Source organism: Mixophyes fleayi, chromosome 1, assembly GCF_038048845.1.
Source record: "Mixophyes fleayi isolate aMixFle1 chromosome 1, aMixFle1.hap1, whole genome shotgun sequence".
NCBI lineage: Eukaryota > Metazoa > Chordata > Amphibia > Anura > Limnodynastidae > Mixophyes > Mixophyes fleayi.
Window position 1 is genome coordinate 150,537,484 of NC_134402.1, and position 26,665 is coordinate 150,564,148.

The window sequence follows — 26,665 nt, forward strand, 5'->3', positions numbered from 1 at the left end:
GAACCGACCTCTTCACAATATCTTATCCCACCCCCACCTGATATTACTCCCTTTGGACACTACCAATTACCATCCTGTCCATCTAGCTTCTATTATATCAGCATTTTCCCTCCTTCTAGATTTTAAGTTCTCACAAGCAGGGCCCTCTGTCTCATGTCTGCGTAGTCTCCATTAACCTTATATATCTGTATTCTGTTTCTATGTATGATTTTTTTTTTTTGTACCAACTGTCCAGCTTGATGGAATTTTGTGGTGCTTTGTAAATAACCGATGATATTAACGATGATGTGTTGTGCTATTGGGAAGCATAGCATGCACACTAATATGATACTTAAGGTTCCTGATTTTGTACAGGTACAGGTATTTGGAAGCTTGGAATATCTAAATACTCTCTTAAATTTATACATTACTACACATTTTTAATAGTCAATTCTTAGCATGGACTATCCCCGCTCACATGTCACTGCATAAAATAGTGGATGTAGCCACATTTCTTTTGTATATATGGATGTAGGATATTCTACATATTTATGTAGACTGTGCAGATTAGGATAAGGCTTTCAAAAAACATAGAGAGGATTATTTAGAGAATTAGGGAAAAAAGTCTATACAAAATAGTTCATTTTAAATGATGAATTGCATTTACACTAAGTTCCATAGCTTACATATGCAGATCAATGTCATTAAACATGAACGTTCCCCCATATAATTATAATTTCTGATAAAATCATAATTTTGATGGTAAGCTGTATTTCAAATGCCAGTTTTGGTAGAATTTAAATGCCACTTGGATTAACAAAGAGAAGACAATGATGAGCCGGATCTGTCGGAGAGTACTTTGCCTGTCTAATTATTACTGCAGACCTTTGTTGTTGACCCTTTTTTTTATTCTTACCTATCACTGTCACTTTCTTTAGGAAAAGCTGGCAGCTTTGACATTAATGATTAATATTTTTGCAAAGTTAAATGATGCAAAAGAAAGTAATTTTCCTGTTTTGAAATAATATCATATTTCCCGAGTAGGAGTCAGGATTACTTTAACTCAGTGCACTATAAGCATAGGTATTAAAATGAAAGATTAAGAAAAATTATCTTTATTTTATCCCAACTAACTAAACAAGATCCATAATGCCTTCGATAAAAAGTATAAGAATTTAGCTATTCTTTCTGAGACAAGACATCCCAAGCTTCATAGCCTTTAGTTAAATAGTAATACAGACAGGGTCATTGGCGAAGTACATGGACAATAGGTGTACTTTAATGATGCCACTGGCTGTATATGAACAATATAACAACAATATATTAGAGCAGAGTGGTGAGCATTACTCTCTCATGGTGCTGAGGTAATGGGGTTTCTTCTGGGTGATAAATCTTGTCTGTACAGTGCTGCTCTTGGTGCTATATAAATAAACAATGCTAAAATAATGGTGGAAATGCATCTAATTTAATTACTGTCTGATGGAGTATAATACCTAATCACAGGGACCCACAGCAAAATTTGGGAGGGGTTTAATCCATGCCTGAGGCTCCTGCTCTGCCAGAGAGTGTGTAGTGAAGCCCAATTTGGGCTTTCAGTTGTGACAAAATTGTATGGGCTGCCCAGTGGTAGTTCCACCTCTGACTGTTGGTTACAATAGGTCTGGAAAGATATGTGGTATTTCATCATCATCATCATCATCATCACCAATTATTTATATAGCGCCACTGATTCCGCAGCGTTGTACAGAGAACTCATTCACATCAGTCCCTGCCCCATTGGAGCTTACAGTCTAAATTCCCTTACACACACACACACACAGACAGACAGACGGACAGAGAGAGAGAGACTAGGGTCAATTTTGATAGCAGCCAATTAACCTACTAGTATGTTTTTTTGGAGTGTGGGAGGAAACCGGAGCACCCGGAGGAAACCCACGCAAACACGGGGAGAACATACAAACTCCACACAGATAAGGCCATGGTCGGGAATTGAACTCATGACCCCAGCTGTGAGGCAGAGGTCCTAACCACTAGGCCACCGTGCTGCCACGGTGGTATTTGTACATTCTGTGTAAAGGGTATACAGTGGATGGAAAATGGTTTGAGGCACCAAAGTTACTCTATGTACAGAATCAACTGACATAAATTTATCCAGGACTGAAGCCCACCAGGGCTTGATACCTTCCAATAAATATACATCATGTATGTAAGTGAGATCTATATTTATTAAATTCTAAAGAACAAAAGCATGCCTTATGTTACAATTGACATTTTTTATATACAGGGGTGGGATCTGTATTCAAAATAGTTGGAAATTTGTGCTATAAGGGAAGTTTCTGTAAATTGGGCAACATGCATAAAATGTGCTATAACACATTTACTAATGATACCTGTTTTCCCCACAATGCCATTAGTATGCCCCCCTCACTCATTATCTTATATAGCAGTGCTCCTCAGTGACTTCGGTAGAGAAGGTCAGTATCTTTCTGTATGCATGACATGAGGACCTAGTTGCAGTAATTTGTCTCTTAATTTTCTTTCTTTTTCTTTCTGGTTCTCGAAGCTTTCTGAATATTATGGCTGTGAATAAAATGTCTGTAATATATATATATATATATATATATATATATATATATATATATATATATATATATATTTAATAAATATAATCTATACCTGTATATGTTTTCTTACATGCATTTGTCCACACCTTTTCTACATTTTACATTGCATTTGCTTATACCTTACAAGAAAAAAAATATTTTAAAATGCTAAGCAGTTGGAATATTTTGGTTGCAGCAGTATATTATGTAACAGAATTAGTTATATATCAGGATGCTTAGCTTTTCACATTTCCATTTTTATGCAGTCATGTCTCTGGCAGACTAAAATATAACATGCAAATATTTTGCCACATGAAGAATACTTATTTTATACCTATTCTTTAAACATTGATGAAGCATTGCAGAAGCATTCCTATATTGTATGCAGAATGTGGAGGAAATTACCATAGTTGTTGTCGTAAAAGATAATAAATTTCTGCCAGCCATATTCTGTGACGACTCTTAAGATAACATCATTCAGATAGACTGGAGGGCGGACAGACAATGTATAATCATCAATCCTTTTTTTCCTGTTGAGTCCACAACTACTTCTTGGCGTCCTCGCTGTGGCTCGTTGCATGAAAAGATGAGGAATATGCATAGCATCTGCCAGAGATTGCAAAGACCCCGCTGATGCACATCCGATAGAGCTGACAAGGGCCAATATGCCTTGGTTCATAAGGTCACAAGCTGAAAGAAACAAAATTATATTTCAGATGACAGTGACACATGTTTGCCAGGTTACTTTGGCTTAATATGGCTGACATATCCATGCTAAATGTAATAATATATACAGTCTACAAATATTGAGAAATTAATGTTTTCAAATTGGCTTATACATGATACTTGTTTTTATGGGTGATGCTCAATTTATAAGCCCAGTTTATACACTTTTTTAAATATATTTGTCTTTTCCACTTAAATGTTATTATTTTGTTGCAAAACCACATAAATAGATATTGTATAAACATAATGAAAAGACAAATAAAAATATAATTCTGAAAAAAAATGATATGTGTGATATTTGTTCGTATTTATACCCAGTAATATTCTTCATATTATTATTATTATTATTATTATTATTATTATTATTATTATTATTATTATTAAATTAATAACTGTTGAGTGCTGTAATACAATTATCATATAAGGTTTTTTTAAATGTATTCATTAGTGATATTACTTGTGGTCTACAAGGAAAGATATGTCTTTTTGCAGATGATGCAAAGATTTGTAATAGAGTTGATGCCCCAGAAGGATTAAAACAATTTATAGAAAATAGAGGAATGAAATTAAATTAAATATATCAGCATGCAAAATAATGTGCGGATCAAAAATCCCCAAAAATACAGAATGAACAGTGATATAATTTCAACAACAACAAAGCTAAGGGACCATGTAGTTATAGTTTCAAATGCTTAAAGTATCGGCAGTGTAGCCAAGCAGTAGGAAAAGCTAGTAGAATATTTGGCTGTATAGGAAGAGGTACTAGCAACAGAATGAGAAGGATTACATTGACACTTTATAGGTCGCCGGTAAGACCTCACCTGGAATACTGTGTACAGATTTGAAGGCAAAATCTCCAATAAGACATAAAAGAGAAAAAAGAATCAGAGAGGGGCTACTAAATTGGTGCATGGGCTGCATAAATCAGGAAAGACTTGAAAAAGAGTTGAACATATAGAGCTATGGTAGAAAATGGGTGGAGGGGGTAAGTGAGAATTATATATATATGAAAGATACAAATAGAGTTCATAAAAGTAGTATATATATATATATATATATATATATATATATATATATATATATATGTGTATATGTATATATATATATATATATATATACTTGCAGCATACACTTTGAAATTGGAGGGAGGGATACTGAAAGTTAACAGGACTTTGATAGAGGAAGAGTAATAGATCCATGCAATAGTTTCCCTGCTGTTGTGGTAGTGACTCATAATAAAATATTTCAATAATGCATGGGACAAACATAATGCTATTGTTAGGATTTAGAAAATATTAGAAAGAAAAAAATCTCTCTGGTAAGCGCAGGACTTTGATATGGGATTCTAATTATTTCTTTCATGAATTTTGTCTTTACGCTGTTTTGTTAATCTTTACATCAGATAACTTTTATTTTGCCTATTACTTTTATAGTTGTCATAGCCACCTGTTAAACTCTCCTCTATTGTTTTTGTCCTTTAATATTTTACACTGGAGGAACCTAGAGGTTGATTCTGGTTTATTTGAAAGAGGAGCTGATGGGAGGGATAGACTTGAAAATGAGTAAAGCACAATCTGATCTTCCTGTAGGTAACATATGGCGTTCCCCTTGGACATCCGCATTTTGTGAGCATTGATTATTCAAATTTAGAATACTTAGTCAAGTGATCTATAGTATATAATATTGCATCCATTTTTCTTATTGATTTTTTTGACCCTTTTCACTATGCAGTCAAATTATAGTATTATTAATAATTTTCTTTTTGCAAAGACAGGTCAAGAACTAGAAATGAATTATATAGGTGCCCGCTGACCCATTTTTGGTGAGACAGTATATCTTTCTGAGCTGAAATTCCCCTGTCACTCTTAACTTCATAATTGGTTTTCTTTGGGTGATATTGATTGTTATGAATAAACTACTGCAGTGTTTTAGCTGTGTATTGTTTTATCCAAACGTCTTCTTTGCAAACAGCTTTTTCTTTCTAACCAATCTTGTTTCCCTCTTGATCACCTGAATTGTCAGATAGTATGTAGATATGAGTTCCCTGTAGGCTGGATATTAGTATAAAGAAAACAGAAAAAAATCAAATAATTGAAAATCTGTTGGTAAATTAGCCATTGCCATTTTAAAAGGGGTAGTTATATTTGTAAGTCCTTGTATTGAGGCATTCCATTAGCGGTGGAAAGAAAGGTGTAAATGATATATATTAATTCATTGTTCATGTTAGGCAGTAATTCAGCAGAAAATATTGTAAGTCTCTCACAAAAGAAAAATATTCATCCTTTGGATTAAAATGCTGATAGTTGAACACTGAACAAGAGGCAGTTTTTTTTTTTTTTTGCTGAAATGTCATGATTTAAACAGTGTGAAAGTGCATGCATTTTTTTTCAGCCAGTTTTGCATTAACAAATTCATTTTGGCTAGATACCTTTCATTGAAGTGAGATCGGTTGTCTCTGTGCATCAGTGATTTCAGATATTTTGCTACAATATTTGCTAAATGCTTGCCAGGCCGCTGTTTTATGAATATAAAAAAGAATTGCTAACCATTACAATACTGTATATCTAAGTCTCCGAGGAAAGTGAGCATTTCTTCATTCTCTGAAAGCAATTTCCCTTTTCCTTTGAATGAAATCATTTGACGTATGTGAGAAGGTCTAAATAGTGGCAGCAATTTGTGCCATGTAAAATAATGGGTGTCTTATATATATTTTAATGATAAATCCAGAAAATAGCTGAAGTCTGATAAAATCAATGAGTTTCTTGCATGATTCATTTTAGATTAAAGCTTGTGCAGCAAATATTAATTTGACAACAATGCTCAGTATTCCAGATCTATGCAATAATACATACACTCCGAGCTCTTCTCTAGCTTGTATTTGTGTGTAGATAGAATAGAAGACACATATTTCTCACTTGGTGCATGGTCACAGACCATTAGCAGTAAATACACTGGTCTTTGGGAGGAATAAACAGTAGTAGAGCATATTTTACATATTTTATATTTAGTTATTAAATTGAGGAAAACCTGTAAACAGGTTCCAGATTGCTAATTTATTTCAGTACCACATAGTGACTTATACACTATGAGCCTGATTCATTAAGAAAAGTAAAGCAAAAAAAATGAGTAACATTGCACCTTGCCAAAACCATATTACATTGGAGGGGGAGGTAAATTTAAAATGTGATGACAGATTGATAGTTGGGGTAGGACATGTCCAATATCAACTTTAAATTTCAGTCTACAAATAAAGCTATCAAGTATTTTTGTGTGCTACATGAAAAATACAGACAATTTTTAACTTATGTACAAAATAATAAACTAATTTGCACTCCTTACATTGTAACATGGTTTTGTCCAGGAGCAAACTTACTGCTTTTTTTTGCCTTACTTTCCTTAATTAATCAGGCCCTATGTTTTTATTGGAAAAAGGGGGGTCCTCTATGCCCTTATTTGTCTCTGCGCTGATAGCTCAACTCAACCTCTGAGTTGAGCTTCTGGTAGCACTACGCACATTCCTTGGTGGCTTCCTTCATACTTCCCAGCTCTGCTACTAGTGTATTGAGATCACTCTATATTATGTGCTCTCTCAAGATAGAACAGGGGCTAAATGAGACCCTATGAAATAATCTGTTAACATGTTGTCTGTAATCTGGCCACATTGTCAGCCCACTCAACCATTCTTGTCCTGTTTTGCAACCTACCTGTGTTCCCAAGACTGCTATTTTTTGTTTAAAAGCTGTTGTGTCTACAGATGTCATATAACCCAGAACAAATAATCAAATGCCTGCTGTAATTTTCTAAACTGCACTAGAAACAGTGATGGTATTGCAAATGTTAGTTTTAATTTTATTACTATTAATATTTTATTAAGCAACTCTGACAAATACCACTGTCTACATTACCATCTGGAGTTAAATATAAATACAGAGTGTATAACAGTCTGATATATTTTTTGTGAGCTAAATCAGTCTTGATATATATATATATGCTTATTTTTTTATTGCTTACTGCTTTCTCTAATAATATTTTTATGAAGCTGGTTGAGTCTTCATGCCTTTATTATATACTAGTTACATTGTATTATTTATGCTTATGCTATTGCTCGTAGACACATTTAATTTTGTACTTCAGTTGCCAGGACAGCGACTAGACTTCTTTCTCTGGAGGATTAGAAATTGAGTGCACACTCTATATCTGCTATTCTCAGTAAAAGCCAGGGATATAAATCAAACAAACATTTTTCAAAACATTTGAATTTTAATACAAGAAGATGATGTTTTCTAAAATGTTGATTTTGATCAACATATATGAAAACCCTAAACAGATTTGTTTGTATCATTAAATATGTGCTGATCTATTGCGAAAATGTAACTATTGTCCCAATATTACTAGTATTCACATGAACCAAACCTGAGGAGTGAACCAAAACTGTGAATTTCAGTCTTCTCTAGACAAGGAGTATTGGTATAAGTCTTTCTAGAGGAAAAACACGTGCTTCTAGGCCAGTTCTTTTATATTCTACCCTATTGGGTTTTTTAAATCAGTTTAATTTATAATACCATTACTTTGTTTTTAGTTTATTTTGGTCCTCTGCATAGTGTTATTTGACACACTTTACCTTATTTTCTGTATCATCACAGCTGGCATGCCGTTGCATATTGGCAGTTGGCAATTTAGTATGTACTTTTTTGTCATTTTGACACTGTGAATTTTATTCCACACTGCTATATTTGTCACTATTTTTCTAGCATTATTATAACTAGTAGTAATTAATTAGACAAAATACGGAGGTATATTTACTAAGTGGCAGTTCCAACAAGTGTTATTAAAATACACTTGAATCTATTTAGGACTCTACCGAGCCTCACCATACCATATGTTGTTTTTGACAAATGTAATTGTATATACTTTCTGATTAAATTTGTGAACTTACAATAATGTGCCCATCTGGTGATTTACTGCTTTGAGTGGATCCTATTTGCATGGTGCAGGAGCAATTCAAACAGCACCAAGCATAGAACAAATATAAAAGCTGAAAGTGATGAGATTTCTCATTTCTGTTAAAGTTTGATTAATAATCTGCAGAAAGTTCCACCTGTATGCCACGTAAGTATTAAATTACACATTGCAGGTCATTAATCAGGGACCATCCTTAATATATCCACTACATACACTCATATAATCTCATATCCCAACATTTACACCTATTCCATTATTTATTCCCACTCCTATACAACATTCATGGTCATAAAACAGACATACAGCTAAATGCCACCACATCATAGGTACAGTCCACAATACAAGCATGCCACACACACACATAATATAACATACATCTCCTTCCACTTCCTACACAATAACTTCTGGAAGTCAGGGTTCCAGGAAATGGCTTTGGCTTCTTACTCATCATCCTCTGAACTGAACCACTATTTCCAGAAACTTTAAGGTCTTATAGGTAAAATAGAATCTCACATTTGCTTTGGTTATTAATTTTCTATGTTAGTTATATAAGGGCAATCCAGTTTATTTACAATTATATTTCCTTTGTTAAACAATCATTATATAACAATAGTTAAACAAATGTAACACTTTTTTATAATTGTGATTCTTATTGCAAGGTAAATTTTATTATTTTTCCAGGGTTGTTCCCTGGCAACATAAACAAATTATTGGGCAAATTGGTCTCTTATTTAGAGTGCATAATCTTGATTCCTAACAGAAGTCCATGCTATGCCTTCCAATTTGTGGAAAGGAAGTTGTGAGAAAAATATGATGCTAAGGATACAATATTAGAAATCATAATGCAACTGCTATGAACATTATCCAAGACTCGTGCACCAATATGCATGTAATGATTAAAGTGCGCGGCTGTTAACATGTTATTATTATGCACAGTGTATCTGTCATATATCATATGTTGTCATGTTATCGGTAAATTATTGTATATTGTGAGATAACATTTAAAATATGCCAGGCTGGTGACATGAAAAAAAACGGAAAAATGTGTTTGATAACTGTTCTTTGTAAGTTAAAATGACAGACTTAGAATATAGTTATTAGTTGGGTTATGTCATAACGTAGATAGCAAAGAGTCCATAGTTTATAGATAGTGTATGCATATGGTTTCAGTTATTCAGCCAAGCCTTGGTCAACATTCTATCGTTTAGTCAGCAGCCTGGACATTGTTTGCACAGTAAGCATAACCACAGAAAGTCCTGCTGGCCCTGATGGCAATTACATAGCAAACCCTCTAATTAATAACAAACTGTATTGAAAGCTAAGAGGATATTGTGTTGTGCTCTGTATAGATGGGATTATATTGCACACCTGTAATAGCAGCATGTCTAGCAGAGCTTTACTAATTGAATAGGTTAAATCAAGCTGTGAATCCATGACAGGTTAAAAGGAGTTTAATTATTTTTTCCAAATACACATTTTGGTAGTAAAAGTAAGTCTTGGGAGCAAAGGAGTGTTGGAGGAGGCTATTTCTGTAGCTATAAAAACATGCATGCCAGAGTATAAGGGGTATCAGTGGGTGTGATCTGGTGGTGAGTGACTGGAAGGTTCGTCTCCAAAGCCCACAAAGTCAGTGACATACTAGTTTGGAGTGATGGACTGAAGAGGTCATACTCTGATGTGAGTAATCTCAACATCTGGGAACAGTGATGAACTAATGTTATCTGGGATTTGGCTATATAATGTATTGGGACTTAGCCATCGTGTTACCATCTTGGGACATTGCCTTGTCACTTGTTGGACTATTGTTACCCACCTGGTAAAGAGAGCATTACTTGTCAAAAACTGTTGTGATTCTATTATCATACATTGTTACTTAATAAAGTACTGTTGTATTTTCATCTGTCGCTGGCTTGAGTGATCTAAGAACCCCATATCATCACAGAAGTCCTAACAATTGTAGTCTTCTTGTTTTATACAAAGTTGACCATAACAATTTGGTAATGCATTCTATGAGACTCTCCATTTTTTATAATACATGCCAAAGGAATATTCCACCAAACTATTTATAGCAACTCATTAAAAGTAGCAATAGTTATCCAATGTTAGAATGAATTGAGGTGTCTTGCCTGCTCTCTTGATCACCTCTGTCTAGTCATCACTATTTTCAGAGCAACCAAATATATCAGAGGTCTCATATTTGTGTAAAAATGTATCTTGGAATGAGCAGTAACACCAAAAAAATACTTGCTTGGGAAATCATTATAATCTTTCTATACTCTTATAACAATTTGTCCACCACTTCCTGAAACCCACAATTACACTTCCTGTGATTAGGAGGAAATATGTATTTAACAGAATATATGCCACAGGAAGTACTGTATGTAATTTTTGTTCTTTTTTTACCAAAGTTGTTTGTACACAATACAGCAGCAAGGCCTCAGGAAAGGTCTGAAACACATTAATGTTCATGCTATTAATCTGCATTGAATGCTTTTTTAAGCAATAAGATATGTACACACTTTAAGTAACTTTTACCTTGCTTTTTTTTTTCAATGCCCATGTGTACAAGCTCTTTATTATTATTATTATTATTATTATTATTATTATTATTATTATTATTATTATATTTATTATTAAATTTTATTTATAGGGTATCACAAAATTTCCATAGCGCCATATAGACAACAGGCATTGGACTATACAGGGTAAAACAGTACCTAACATTAAACAAAAATTACCAGGACTTCAAGTGCTCCAAACAAAGCAAGCATGGTGAGATTAAAGCAGAAGAATAAGAGAGACAAGAGGGAAGAGGGCCTTGCTCGTAAGAGCTTACATATAAGAGGGCAGACAGACAAGAGGCACAAAAAGAGTCAGAAGAGGGGATCAGCCTCAAGAGGAGCTAGTGGCAGGATGGGCATGGAAAGGTTGAGGTAGTCAAGCATGGAGAAGGGTTAGGTGGAAGGTTGCTCATCTGAGGAACAGATGAGTTTTGAGTGCCCGTTTGAAGATGTACAAATTAAGGGACAGTCGGATGGAGCATGGGAGGTCGTTCCATTGGAGGGGGGCAGCCCGGGAGAAATCTTGGATTCTGGAGTGGGATGAGGTGATCAGGGTGGAGGAGAGATGACGGTCATTAGCTGTTTGCAGGGAACAGGATGTAGTGTGAATGGAGAGGAGGTTAGAGATATAAGGAGCCGCGGAGTGAGAAATGGTCTTGTAGGTAAGGGTGAGGAGTTTAAAAAGGATTCTGTAGGGTAAGGGGAGCCAGTATAAGCAAGGCAGAGAGGGGAGGCAGAAGAGGAGTGGTGGGAGAGAAAGATGAGTCCTGCAGTTGCATTGAGTATGGAACAAAGGGGGAAAGGTGGCAGAGGAGGAGGCACATATAATAAATATGTTTTGCCAAATAGAAATACATTATGTTTTACTAAACATTTAATAAAGTAATAAAAGTCTTACTTATGAATAGGGAATATATTATCTTAAAATTGGAACTAAAAAGACTGGTTCATATTTAACCATTACTAACCAATTTCTGCAGCAATAGACCCTACTTCTTTCAACTGTGTCCCAGGATTTTAAATACAGTTATTGCCAGTTAACACAAGTGGGCGGTCCAATCCCTTAAAGTGAACATGATGATGTATTATATGTTATAGGTTTTGTGTGACATATATTTATACTATAGACATTTGAAGGAATTAGTACTGTACATATATATTTGAAAATGTAGAAAGATTGTAAAATGTATGTATTGCAAAACCATGCAATCACTGCAGAAAGGGAAAGGGTTAAGATTTAATGCCAGTGCTACCAATCATTGTAAGATCAAATCTCTCAAGCATAAAATAAACGGAGAATAAGATTGGGGTGGAAGGGCAGTGATAACCATTAGATGAACAGGGATTGCTTGTTGCATTACTGCATTTGAGGGCCATTTATCATTGACAGAGTAGGGTGACACATTGTAATCAGCTATATAAATAATGAGCTCTCTTTAAGTTCCACAAAGTGTAATCTAATAACTATGCTTTCAAGTAGGTGTGAAAAATAGCAACACAGGTTTTTATAAACAGGTACTAATTTTATATGAAGATTTAACATTTTTATTTTGTTGACATTGGGAAAACTGTATCTTTCCATGGTCATTTTATGCATTTGTTTCCTTTACTAAACTTCTATCTTAATCTGTCTTACTTCTATACCTGTCTTCTATATGACCTAGAAAAAAAGACTTTCATTATCTTGGCAAATGATAATATTTTAAGATGAAAATAAATAAGTGAATTTTGGAGTGCACTGCTTGATATTTAATTGTAGTATAGTAGCCTGCATCCAGTGGAGTACTCCAGTGTTCTTTACCAGGACAAACACTAAATGTGCAGTAGATGGGCACATATCAATTAAATTATAACTGAAAAAATTACTTATATAGGATGGTTTGTATGTCTTCACTGAGTAATATGTATTTAATTATGAAACACAACGAATAAAAATGAGGACAAAAGAATAAATTGTAAATAGATTTTGTAGATGGTAAAGAGTACAGTGAACATGCATTGATCAATTATATATCAACCTACTTAGCATGGGTGTAGCAATTGTATGGTACTGTTTAACAGAAACATTAACAAATGTAGAAAACTGTGGAACGCGCATCTTAGTTTATTAAAATGCACCTTCTTATATATATTTATATATATATATATATATATATATATATATATATATATATATATAAAACCAAAGACCAAAGTGACCAAAACTTTGACTATCTGCATTTTTTTTTTTAAGTTTACTATTAAAGTCATTTCATCTTTTTGCAGTCCTGGATCATGCACCCCTTTTCCAATTTTTTATGTTATTGAAACATTTGCTTCTATCTTGGAGTAGTAGGTGAATCTCTAAGATATATGCGTACGGACCAAACTGGCACACACACACACACGAGCATATATATATATATATATATATATATATATATATATATATATATATATATATTAGATAATGTGTAAAAACCCAGTCCCATCTGGAATCTGGTTTATAGGGAAAGGTAAGCTGTAAGTGTAGTGGACACTGTAATAAGCTGTGAAATCTATCCCACCTCCATAGTCCATAGTCACTAACTTAAATCAATCATTTCAATCATTCTGTTAAGCAGGACACACTTGCTGCAATATTGAGACTGTGTGTGTGGTCTCAAGACAAGCATGATACTTGTTCATCTTACATTTGTACTAACCGCTCTTCTGCTGGAATTATACACAGTTTTATCTCATCCAATTATGCCTACCACATACTTTTCAAATTACATAATTTACCTGTTTATATACCACTCTTTAAAATATACAATCAGAACAAAACATTGTCATTATCATACGGTATTCTTTACACTCATCATATAGAGCTCAGTATCCATCTACTTACTTCTACGTCTGACTGCAAAAGTAATTTAAGTAATTATTTTACACACATTTATCACTTTCACGTATATAATTAAATGTCACATACATGGAGTCTTAAGAAGTGAGTTTCTCAGTGCCTTGTATTACACCCACATGCAAAAATTAGGTTGTGTGGGTGAAACATCTAAAAGATCTTCAAAGGGTGGGGGGTGAGGGTGTTCCCAGTTCAGTGAGTGGCTGGAGAGAATTTTTCTCCCAACTAAATAAATTGACTGCTACATGTCCTATGAAGTTACAGGGATACATGCAAGTGGACACCAGGTACACGTTATATATGCAAGTGAAGGTATAGGCGCAGTTCAGTAAAATAAAAATTAGTTCCAATGTTTCTTTGCTGCCGTGGACTTCTAAGACAGAAGAAACAAAAAGGTTTAGAAGGTGTTTGACAAATATATAAACATGAGTGATATTTCCCAGAAGTCTCTTCCCCCCGAATATGATAGGAGTTAAAGATGAGAAGAGCTATGGAACATTTGGTCCTTATTACATCTCTCACAGAGATGCAAGGAGCCAATGAGTGGAGATTCTGTAGCATATTCTCCAGCAATGTCTGGCACCACATCGCTAGCAATTAAATTCCTCCCACAGTTTCAAGTCAAAATATTTAAACATCACACACACCCATCATCTTCTTTACCCCTAAAATGTGTTTGGCTTTGGACATTTTACTTGGGCATAATTTATATGGGAAAATAATTGACAACATTTACCTCTGAGAAGGTGTATTTGTAGGCTTCAAATTTTACAGGCAATACAAAAGGTAAATGATGTACGTAGTGCAATATTTCCATAAATTACTGCATACACATTTTTTGTTACATTATTCAGTTCCACTGGATTCCATAAAGATACAATTTTAGGCTGGGGAACTGCACATCAACACAGAAAAGAGCATTCTATTCATTATGCCTTAATACAGAACAACTTAGTGGAGCATCCAGATGATATAAAATAATGGCAATGAGAAATAGTATTACTTTATTATAGGACATTGGAAAATAATGTAATACCCAATAACTATACTAGTTCCTTGACTACACATTGGAACACAAAAGCATCATTCTTAATGAAGGCATAATTTCGTTTTGATTTAGTTACAGTAATGGATACTAGCCATACATAAAATATACATTGTTATACTAGATATAAAGTAGTTAATATTAACAGTGACAGCTAGAGCCTTTTTATTATATTACTTTAGGAATATCAGATAAAGGACTAGTATATTTTTAAAACCAGCAATATTGTTTTGCCTTACCACATCAACAGAATACAATTGAACATTTATGTAAAAAAATAACTTTCTATTATTCTGTAAGAAATACAATACTCAGTAATAAGTAGAAATGCTCACAGGATAATATTTCAGGGGACTTACAGCAACATAGCGAAATGTATTTTTTCCTTTTTTTTCTTCTTTGTTGAAGTCAGGTTAAAATGCTTAAAAGCTAAATGCTTCTAGCTACCCATCAGATTGCTATCGGCCATTTCAACTTCTACTTGTCAAGAAGTTGATCTTTGTTGTCTGTATAAGCAAGGGCTTCAGGTGAAAAGAAAGCTGCAAGGGTGGGCTTGAATTAAGTATGGTGCATACCCATGGGTACTTAACCAAGGTTTGCTTAGCCAAACCAAGGTAGTATTCTGTCTGGTATGTTGGCTCTTAGCTATTCTATTTCAAGTTTGATTGGCAGTGTCAACTCACTGGTTGTGCCGGTACTGAGCTATAGAATGTACAAGAATTACAAATCCTTCTATAGTTAAAAAACAAAATGAAACAATCCACAAAAAATTAAATATGTTGCTGAAAGTTATATACAGATTTCAAATGATATCTATTCAGTACAAATAGTTGTTTTTACTGTTTCAGATTTACTTAGTTGCATAGATGCTGTGGCTGTATTCATACTGACAAAGGTTCAATTAATTATTTTAAGCAGTTATTGGAATACATTATATTCATGGAAATTGACTTTACAGGGTATTGCATCTTAGAGATGTTAGATATGGGCGATCAAATTAACTCAGTGGTACCAATGGTACTGACACAAAACTACAGAAACCTATTGCAATAAATATTGTATTTGCATGCAACATACACACATATATATATATATATATATATATATATATATATATATATATATATGCAGGTTGAAGTGGGATGTGTACACGCTTTTCATACTGCCTTCATTGTAAAACTACTAAATTCCATTCACTTACATTTCCATTACAATTTACATACTGACACTTCTTTGTGTATGTATATATATAAAAGTATATGGATATATATATGGATATATATATACACACACATTTATATATATATATATATATATATATATATATATATATATCTATATATATATATATATATATATATTTATATATATTCTTTATTCTCTGCACTGCTGCATCTTCCGAAGGTCATGTGAAGACAAATATCACCAATGCTGGGCAATTAACCTGAGATTACAAAGTGTGTGGGACAGAAGTAGTTCCTGGATTCATTCATGTGATGGATTACGTACTAACTCACTGCCTGGTCGTAGTCTGCTTGTGCTGTGAATTATGTATTTAATTGTTACTTCACATAGGTTATATTACGGATGACCAGGGTGGTTCTTCTATCGTCATTTTACTTGTAAGCCAATTGCTTACTAAATGTTTGTTGTTAATTTACTATCATTAAAAAACAGTTTAGTGACCTTGGGACTGTAATATATATTAGATGTATGTGACAAGCAGTGTGTCCTCAAAATATCCTGTAAGCTTTTGGCTCTATCTATTAACCTCTCTGCTATATCTAGAAACCAGTATGGGTGGTTGATGTATAAATCACCAGGCCCAAGTAGAATGGTGCTTTGATTATTTTGATGGCAGTGGAGACAATGCCTTAGAAGGCAACAAATGATAATCTATTGCATTCATCTCTAGTCGTTTGCATCTGTAACATTAACAAAGCCAAAAATATATTTGTAAACAAAAAAGTGCATCCACCACCAGACTCATAATCCAAAAGATACACAAAAATAAATGACCTGCTATCCTCATACTGAAAAACACTGAAAAAGTGATTGATTATATATCTTGGCCATTTATATTTTGTGTCCTATCATCGATGGACTTTAGAGGTAAAACTTTACAGGTAAAACCCCTACGACTAGATTTACTAAACTGCGGGTTTGAAAAAGTGGAGGTGTTGCTGATAGCAACCAATCAGATTCTAGGGCCTGATTCATGAAGGATCTTAACTTAAGAAACTTCTTATTTAAGTATCCTGGACAAAACCATGTTACAATGCAAGGGGTGCAAATTAGTATTTTTCATGTAGCAGACAAATACTTGATAGCTTATTTGTGCACTGAAATTTAAAGTTGATATTTGTGTGCTACATGAAAACACTGTCAGTATTTAACTTATGTGCAAAACAGAATACTAATTTGCACTCCTTGCATTGTAACATGGTTTTGTCCAGGAGACTTAAATAAGAAGTTTCTTAAGTTAAGATCCTTAATGAATCAGGCTCCTAGTTATCATTTATTTAGTACATTCTACAAAATGACAGCTAGAATCTGATTGGTTGCTATAGGCAACATCTCCACTTTTTCAGACCCGCAGTTTAGTAAAATATACTCTCTAATGTTTGTGCTTGTGATAGAACTGTTTGCTTTTAAAATGCTTTCCAATCCATTGATCACGAGCATCTGCTCTGGAACCATGACGCGTAATATTTCTATATATGCGGTTGTGGAGAAAGCAGGGTGACCAACTTCAGGACCCCAATGGATGTTTACAAACACCCCTTCTTTCCTGCATATAACCACAAAATATGTTTTCATTGTGCAATAGCATAACAACTTTGTGCAGATTTGATACAAAGGGATCCAGGATTATATGCATATTGTTATATGGCACCATTATATATGATATTGTGTGTCATGTATGTACAAAAGTTAGCTATCAGTTGAATTGTTTAAATCAATGTTTATGATTGTATAAATTGTATCTAAGTGTTCATTAAAATCTAGCCAGGTGAGATAATATGGATTCATTTTTTAATCACTGGGACCTTAATGAACTTTTAAGACCATGGGGTAAATGTATGAATCTCCGGATTCTTCATCTCTGGCGAGTTCAGCGTCTTCAGCGCTTAAATTTAAAGCGCCACTTTAAATTTAAGCGCTGAAGACGCTGAACTCGCCGGAGATGAAGAATCCGGAGATTCATACATTTACCCCCATGTGTTTGTTCACAGTGAGATTTATAGTCTGAGGACAGATGTGTTAAACATAGAACCAGGCCAGGCATGATGGCACCATACAGTTCACTATGGGAAAGATTGCTACAGCAAGGGTATAAAGCTAGGATGCACACTTTTTTAAAAGTGTGCTACTGTGGAGGAAAACTGAAGAGGGATCCAGGTTCCATTAGTGCATCATATCCAACGTTAAAAGACTCAGATCCTGCCTGCTGCCTCAGATGTTCGATTGTATGGTTGCTTACTCTGCTACTAACTGCTGCTACCCATCACGTGTCCAGCGGACCTAGTATCTGGACATTCTATGCGAATATTGCCAGTTTATCCAACGCAAGATAGTGGGAGTAAAACTTTAGCTGTATATTGGAACTGTTGTATGCACAGTGTGAATTTGCAATAAAACACAGCCCTTTGAATCCAGTTTGTGCTCAAGTGATTGCAGAGCTCACTAGAAGGTACCAGACCTGGTGTCTTCACAGTGGACAATGTCCTTTTGATGATTAATGAGTCTTAAAAGTGATTTCCAATTCCCATTCCCCAGTTCTAGAATTTTATATCCTAGCACCCATAAAGTTAACCTAGAAGAGTGCCTTCAGATGGCTGTGTTGCAACATTAAATATCTGGGTGTCCTCATTACTAAACAATATCACCAGCTGTTTCAAGTTAACTACCCTCTATTGATATCCAAAATCTAAACTGACCTCAACACATGGGTTAAGCAATTTTTCTCCTGGACTGACTGTATCAACTTGGTTAAAATTAACGTTTTACATAAGCTCCTTTATGTGTTCTTAACTTTTCCCTTACAAGTTTCCTCCTATATTTTTAAATCTCTACAGTACATCACATTTGTGCTAAGTGACAGACAAGCATAATGCCATCTATTCTGCAGCAGTTTACTCAGGGAGGTGGCCTGGCCATCCCAAACTAAAAAAAAAAAATGATCTGGCACAACTTGCCTAGTGCATGCAAAGAAATACCTCTTCATCCTCCAAGGTTTGGCCCAGTATGCTCTCTCAACACTCCTCTCTCTTCTGGCTCCCCAGACATCGGTGACCATGAAGGGCTAAATGTCTTCTTGTTATCTTGTTCAATCTGGGACTATTCTTGCAGACTGCCCCCTAAGGCCCAATCCCACCCACTAGTCCCACTCTAGACTTCCCCTCTGGGAAGGTCCCTGACAACTATCATAAGCAAACTCTTTCTAAGTGCTTCAGAGTGCAAGGTCCAGCTCCTTCCTTGACATATAGTGATATTGCCTGCAGTGATTGCCTTTTTCCCTCTACCTTCCCCTTTGCTATAGTCAACATCTCTACTTTTTCAAACCAGCAGTTTAGTAAATATACCCCATAGACTCTATTCTGAATAAAAGTACCTTTCTTATACGTTTCCTATATCATTTAAAACCCAATTGTTTGGTTCACTTGCTTTGTTAACTTGTATTTGCTGAAAAAACCCTTGACCTACATGATGAATAAGGAAAGAGCCATATCTCAACCTAGGCCAATTATGCTGAGAGTTCAATATATCCCTACATGCATGGCACATGTGATATCAGTTATTACATTATAATCTATAATAATACAACTGTAATCTACTTTTTCTAATTAAATAATTGATGCTACAACACATTTAGGGTAGTGCCACAAAGCACTACAAAATGCTACTGCTTTGTAACCTGTTTTAATCTCTGCTTTTGACCGCTGTATTTTCCTCCCATTTTATTCTATGTAGCTCCTGGGGGTCCTCTCACATTTTACAGCTCCCACCTGAGCTTTTTGAAGCTCTTCATAGAAATCGGTAGGGAAGAAAAGACAGAGATGAAAAAACATTAACTGAAAAACATTAGTGTTGTGTAGGCCTGTGTAACATTCTCCTTAATTTGTATTATTTCTTCCTGCCATAGGTTATTTAAATTAAAACTTAGTAGATAGGACACAACAATATTTTACAGTAAATGGCTCACGTGAAAGGTGCAATAATAAACAATGTAATTTAATCATATTTTTTCACAGTTGTGATATTATAATAAGCAGGAGTACTCGAAAACAGGCCTTTATCACATAATTCTAACTAGCTGCATATGCCTTACAATTATTCAATAGCATGTCACACATTTCTGTATTTTTTAGAATGCATGTACTTTTTTTTTTTTTAAATAAAATAAATTCTACTATTGTATTTTTTTAACTGCATTTATATTTACTTATTAAGTTTCTTATGTGTAAGATTTGGATATTGTTTGTGGTCCAAATAAATAAAAAATACAGTAAAGGCAATGACATAGACATGATTCATAGTTGTCAACATCTGCTTTAAATTTCCAGGGACACTTTGTTGCTAGTCAGGTCCATCAAATTCCCATCCCAAGTCTTCTAATTGGAAATTATGCACTTCATCTCCTAACCTGACCTGCCAGTAAGAATGCTCATAATATGTATTTGGGGTATTTAAAACATGATTTATTATGCTTGGCTAAGGGACCTTACAGCAATGTGATGAATGTGGCTAAAGAAGGTATCCCAGGAGTGCATGGGAGCATCAATGGATCAGTTCACGTCCAACCCTCAGACACTGTCTTCAGCCAGGTATGCCTGCTACTGGCATCCAGACACTCTTCTGTACTTGTATTCCAGCTTAGTGAAAAGTTTAGTAAAAGAATAAGCAACAATAAGACTAAGCTCATGTACATGTGCCTATATGAAGAGATGCTGGTTCAGTATACATAGCTATCTTAGCAAGGTAGAAGATTGATTAAGACAAAGTAGTTTCCATGGCTTCTTTTCCACTTTTTTCATCATCAGCTTCTCATACAAAGCACAAGAATTTGTAATTGGGAAAATGAAAACATGCAAGCAAAAAAATAATTGGTATAAAGGGTTATTATATACTGTAGGGATATACTGTCACACATGACTGTCACATACAATGCAGGGAAAATAATGCTGAAATGATTAACGTACCTCAGAAAATAACATGTACAGATTATAGTTTATATTGCTATATTATATATTTGGACAGACCAAGAGAAAAAGTATACAAAAAATTACATCCTGACAGAGAGATGTAACAATTTGTTGCACCATAATTGGGCCCACAGTGTCACTTCTTTGTTAAATTATATATTTACGTCCAATTTACAGAAGTGGAGTCATGCATATTGCAACAATAACAGTTGGGACCTCTCAGCATAATAATGAAAATATCTCTTGAATGATTCACTTTGGGTATACTGGTTTGTTACAGGACCACTCCTATGGGATGGCCAAGTAATACAGTTGTTTCATGCTTAAGCACTGGCTTAAATTACAACATAAATAAATATGAATCACTTTTATATAATATTATATATCAAGTTATAGGGGGGAATTCTATTACCCCTGACACTAAGCCGCTCTAAGTCTATTTCCGTTAATACGGTAATTTTAGCACAGATTTCTGCTTGCAGCTCCCTGAGCCGTGAGCAAAAAGCCGGCATTGAAATTACCATATTAATGGTAAATATTACCATAATATCAGTAATAGTGAGCAGGCCATGTTACTTTAGACAGTAACGTGGCCAATTGAATTCCCCCCCCATATAATTTGAAATATTTTGCTATTTAGAAATAAGTCAATATTTTGAATGTTTCTAAACAACATTGTTAATCGCTAAAACGACAATTATGAGTCTATATTCTAGCAGCTCATACATTAAAAAAAATAAATGCAATGATTATGCAGTATACTATAAACAGGGCAGTTTTATATATGGCAAGAGGTGCAATAGCCAATGTTTGATCTGGACAAAATAAAAAAATAATAGATAAAAATCCACACAGTTCACTTAAGGTCAAATTCTGCCTTAGAAACATTAAAATTCAACATTCAAATGCGGAACTAGATGAATATTCAATTTAGCAATTTTGAACATTTCGCTCATCCCTACTACCATCCAGCATTTGTATTGCAGAGCTTAGACTAATAAGTCAATTAAATCAATTATATAATTAATTATATGAAACAAAATATTAATTGCTCTCAAAAGCTAAGAAAATAGGAGACAAATAGGAAAAAAAATCATTGTATAATTTGTTCTGGGATGCTTATATTTCCACCTTGGTAATACTGATTGAATACAATTTAAAAAATAGTATATATTAAGAATACCCCCTAATTATATGCATCCAAATATATGTTTTAAACCCATGCATTTATTATGTTAATGTTTTAAACAAGAGATGTTATGGATGTATACATTGTGTCAGGTCTGATAGAGAGTGATGGTCTGCTCTGTACTTTAGGAATTAAATCAGGAACAATTTAATCACTAGTGATTAGGCTCATTTCAGGAGATTATTTCTGTGGATATGAAGTTTGTACACAGCGATAGTAGGGATTCTGACACAAAGATGGGCATCGTCTGAGCCATGTCCCAGCCTAAAATGAATCCAGGGAAGATATGAGAGTTAATTACTTCCCAGTGATTATACTCTTTTGCAAGTATTGTGTGAGAATTAGATATCCCATACATCGTGGATTCATTACCAGTAGGGGGTCCCAAACGAGAGGAGCAGCACAGAGGAAAAAGATGTGTCATTTGGAGATGCCAGTAGTTATGCCTGTCTTGGAGAATGTCACATGAGACCACATAAGAACCAGCAACAAGGACCATCTCACACTCATTTTCTTAACCATTTATAGAAAGTGTTATAATTGTGTTTGGTTTTTTTTGTATTAATAAATCCAGTGCATATTTTCTTCCGTTTATTTGCCTGGGTATGAAAGTATGTTCCCACCTCCATGTACTGAGGGTAAATAGTCTGTAGATGCAGCAGTATTTTGGCACATTCTTAGAAAATATTCATTTGCTGTCATGGGTTCCTTGAAGTCTCTACTAGAATAAAAGTAAGTAGCTTTCTTTCTGATTGCATTTATATTAATAATGAGACATGACATTATCTCCTCTTATTTTTCTCCTCTATATGGAGGCTCCTGCAAGAGCGACAAGAGCAAACCCCAACATTCCTGTCTTTAGATACAGATGCCAAGAATACATGCTAGCCTTATTCATAGACAGTATAATCACAAACCCATTGGTTTCTATTCTCAACCTGAAGTCTGAATTCACTTACTATAGTGAACTCTCTAACTTTAAAATAAACTAATTAAAACCAGTTCTTCAGAATATAACCACCCCTCAGTGAATACTTATTGGCTTGCAAAAAGCTTTCCCTTTCACTTGACATCCTCACATTCCGATACCTAGGTGTAACATTAACCAAAGGCCTATCTCAATTGTTTTTATTTTTGAGTTTGGAATTTTACCTCATTTCGTCCAAAATGATCTGCAATTTTATGAGCTGGCAATCCTAGGGATTTTCATGAATGGATAGGGTCAACATAATTAAAATCAATGTGATACAGAACATCTTGTATTTAATGTAAATACTCCCAATAGATATTTCTCCAAAATTCCAAAATGACATGCAATCTTTGATTAGAGACTTTGGGGGGTGAACCAATTCAGATTTGCACAAGAGATTTTCTGAAAACAAAATGGTGGTTTTTAACTTCCATTAGCATCTAGATATTTTCAAGCTGTAGTACCTCCACACGTCCTGGAATGGACCAAACCTATCCCTGTCAAGCAGTGAGTCATCCTAGAAGACCATTAATTTACCTCCCCTACTTTTGTAATAGATACCACCAATTACACACGCCACGATAAGCACCATTAAGGCATGTTTCCTAACATCTATCCCTATTTAACACCCTTAGCACCATACACTAACTTCACACAGAAATGTCAAAAACACCCTTACGGCATGATCAGAGTCAGATGTCCTCAAGATCCACCAACTCATAGGTCAAAATGGAATTTATACTTTCCCAGAGCTCATGGAAAAATTCTCTCTAGCCATTTCAGACTTGTGATTATATCTTCAGATATTTTTTGAACATGGTTCACAAGGATTTAACTCCATTTGAGAATCTTTGTATAGTAGAGCATTGTCCAAAAAACTTACAATGGGAGCACAATGCACTGGTACAATGTTATAAAAGTATTAGCTGAAATTATGGGTGAGTTAGTATCGGAAGTGCCAGAGTTTTAGCTCCACAGATAAATATCCTGATTTCCAAACACAAGACATCTCTTCTTAAATACATGAACAATGCAGCAAAGTATTTCTGCCCACCCACTGGAAATGCTTATCTCCCCTTACTTTAAAGGAATGGGTTAATAGACTAGATTTCTATTTGGACGTATAAGACCTTTCACTGTCATCTCAAGATCATTATTTTGAGTTTGTTAATACCTGGTTTTGATGTTTGGAATACAAACAAGCCGATAGTTATAAAGCTCTTCTTAATTAATAGCATTGCTTTTATTTAGTTGATATCCTTTCTCAACTGACCTTGTTGGAAGAATATTTATTTTACTCCCCAAGTCCTTTCTCTTCATTCTGGGATAGTGGTTAGCACTACTGCCTCACAGCACTGGGGCCAAGAGTTCGATTCCAGACCATGGCCTTATCTGTGTGGAGTTTGTATGTTCTTTACGTGTTTGTGTGGGTTTCCTCTGGGTGCTCCGGTTTCCAAAAACATACTAGTGGGTTAATTGGCTGCTATCAAATTGACCTTAGTCTCTCTCTCTCTGTCTGTGTGTGTGCCAGTTTTGTTCTGACTTCCCTATGGCCATCAGGTTGGTAACCCTTTTATCACAGCACACTATAGAGTATAGGAAATCTGTTTTTTTGCTTAAACTGGGATCTGTTAAAGGAAAATCACCAAAGGATCCCATATATACACTGATAGAAAGGTACTGATGTATTGAAGGGAACTGCCTTAACCCTCCCATTATCTTCTTCCTCCTTTAACTAGTATGGTAGCACTATATAAATAAATAATATGCTTGGTATAATTTATCTGATATCCTCAATAAAAAGAGATTATACAAAATAAAATTGTATACACAAATGTTGTCCATACAGTTGTCTATACCATTTGGGCTTACAACCTTTGGTTCCCTAATAAAAGGGAGGAAAAGTTATCTGCTCAAAATCATAGATATTTGACACTGGAATCTAAGGCAGAAATTCTAAAAACGCCTCTTGATGTTAATAGTAAAAAATAAATGAACTAATTTCTTATGACACTGTATTAATATCTATCTATCTATCTATCTATCTATCTATCCATCTATCTCTAAACACATAAACATACAGTATGTGTTTATATACATATATAAAATAAAATACGTTACTTAGCTCCTTCAATTTTCAATTTTTGACTTAGCTTCTTTTCTACTCCACACACTAATACATATCCCATGCAACCATTGGCTGAAGTCTTTCCTAGTATTACATATTTTGTTTTCATAATTGTGAAAAATAAATATGCTGCTAGCTGTTGATAGAATAATGAGATTTCTAGTTTCAGTCATGACTCTTCTTGAGAAGTATGTAAGCGACTAACGAGCTTTACCAGGAACTGTCCAAAATCCAGATGTCTTTACAGAACCAACTGTTCCTCATTAATGAGCAAGTATAAAAGAACACCTGTTCTAGATATTTTTTATTTACAATTAGGACTGCACTACACATATGGACATAAATAGCAATAAGTATAGGATAAGTATTTAAAATGATCAGTATTTCTTAAAGGGCTTGTCCACTTTTGGACCGCCCCTTCTTAATGAAACCTTCTCTTTACATATACCAAATTGGGAGGTCCTTTCCTCTAACCTTCCCATTGGTTACTGCATTATTACTTCAAAACCCTTCATTAATTGCTATACTGGATACTAATACACTGATTATGATTAAGCAAATGACACCACACTGAAATAAAATCATATATAAATGAATGATTTTCACTATAAGTTGACTACTTTACAAAAATGCCGTAAGCCAATTCAGAGATCTTTTTTTTTTAGCACTTACAGTATTTATACTGTGAAATTGAGCAGTTTTTATTGTCTTTTTATTAATATGATATTTTCATGATTCATGATCCTAACAATATTGGGCAAAATTTAATTTACTGCAATTTACTGCAATTAACTTAGACAGAAAGGTGAAAAAATTACTAAAGTGCAGTTTTAAAAACAGATTTACTAAATGCTAAACTGTTCAAAAACTGCTGGAATTCAGGTCAACATTAGGCATCATTGTCACATGAATACAAGTGCCACGCTGGATCTTGTAGTGCCACAAGTATACACTAACAAGGTATCTCACCTCTCAAGATCACCTGGCTTTTTTGCCATTTTTCTGGCAGTTTGCTAAACCACATGCAAATTGTGAATCGACAAACATCGCTGGCTATTTTGGTTTTCGCCCTAAAAACCGCTGTATAGTAGACCCTGTTGTTTGTAGGTGGAAGACAACTGCGATGTATAGCACTGCTTAGTAAATGTCCCCTGGTCTCATTTCCAGTGTCTTCACATACTGCATATGTCTACACAACTCCTATTAGCAAATATCAGAGCTCTAACACAATTCAGTCACTTATCCTATGATACCTAAATATCATATAACAAATAAGTGGAGCTACCTAGGGAAATAAAATATAGAGCAAGCTCATGGTTCTCAGTGCAATATTTAAGACACCACAGTAATCTGTAAACATGAATTTTCCATACTTTCATTTATTTTTAATTTTGGCTGTCTGACTGAAAGCTTAT

At 34.5% G+C, this 26,665-nt stretch overlaps 1 protein-coding gene across 2 annotated transcripts in view; it reads right to left on the minus strand.

The window, feature by feature from the left end:
- GRID2 (glutamate ionotropic receptor delta type subunit 2) overlaps nt 1-26,665 on the minus strand; it is a 959,624-nt gene that overhangs the window by 498,832 nt on the left and 434,127 nt on the right. For both annotated transcript variants that reach the window (XM_075201703.1, XM_075201712.1), the window contains exon 3: nt 2,988-3,272. In XM_075201703.1, coding sequence (XP_075057804.1) covers nt 2,988-3,272 — 285 coding nt within the window. The remainder of the gene's footprint in view (nt 1-2,987; nt 3,273-26,665) is intronic.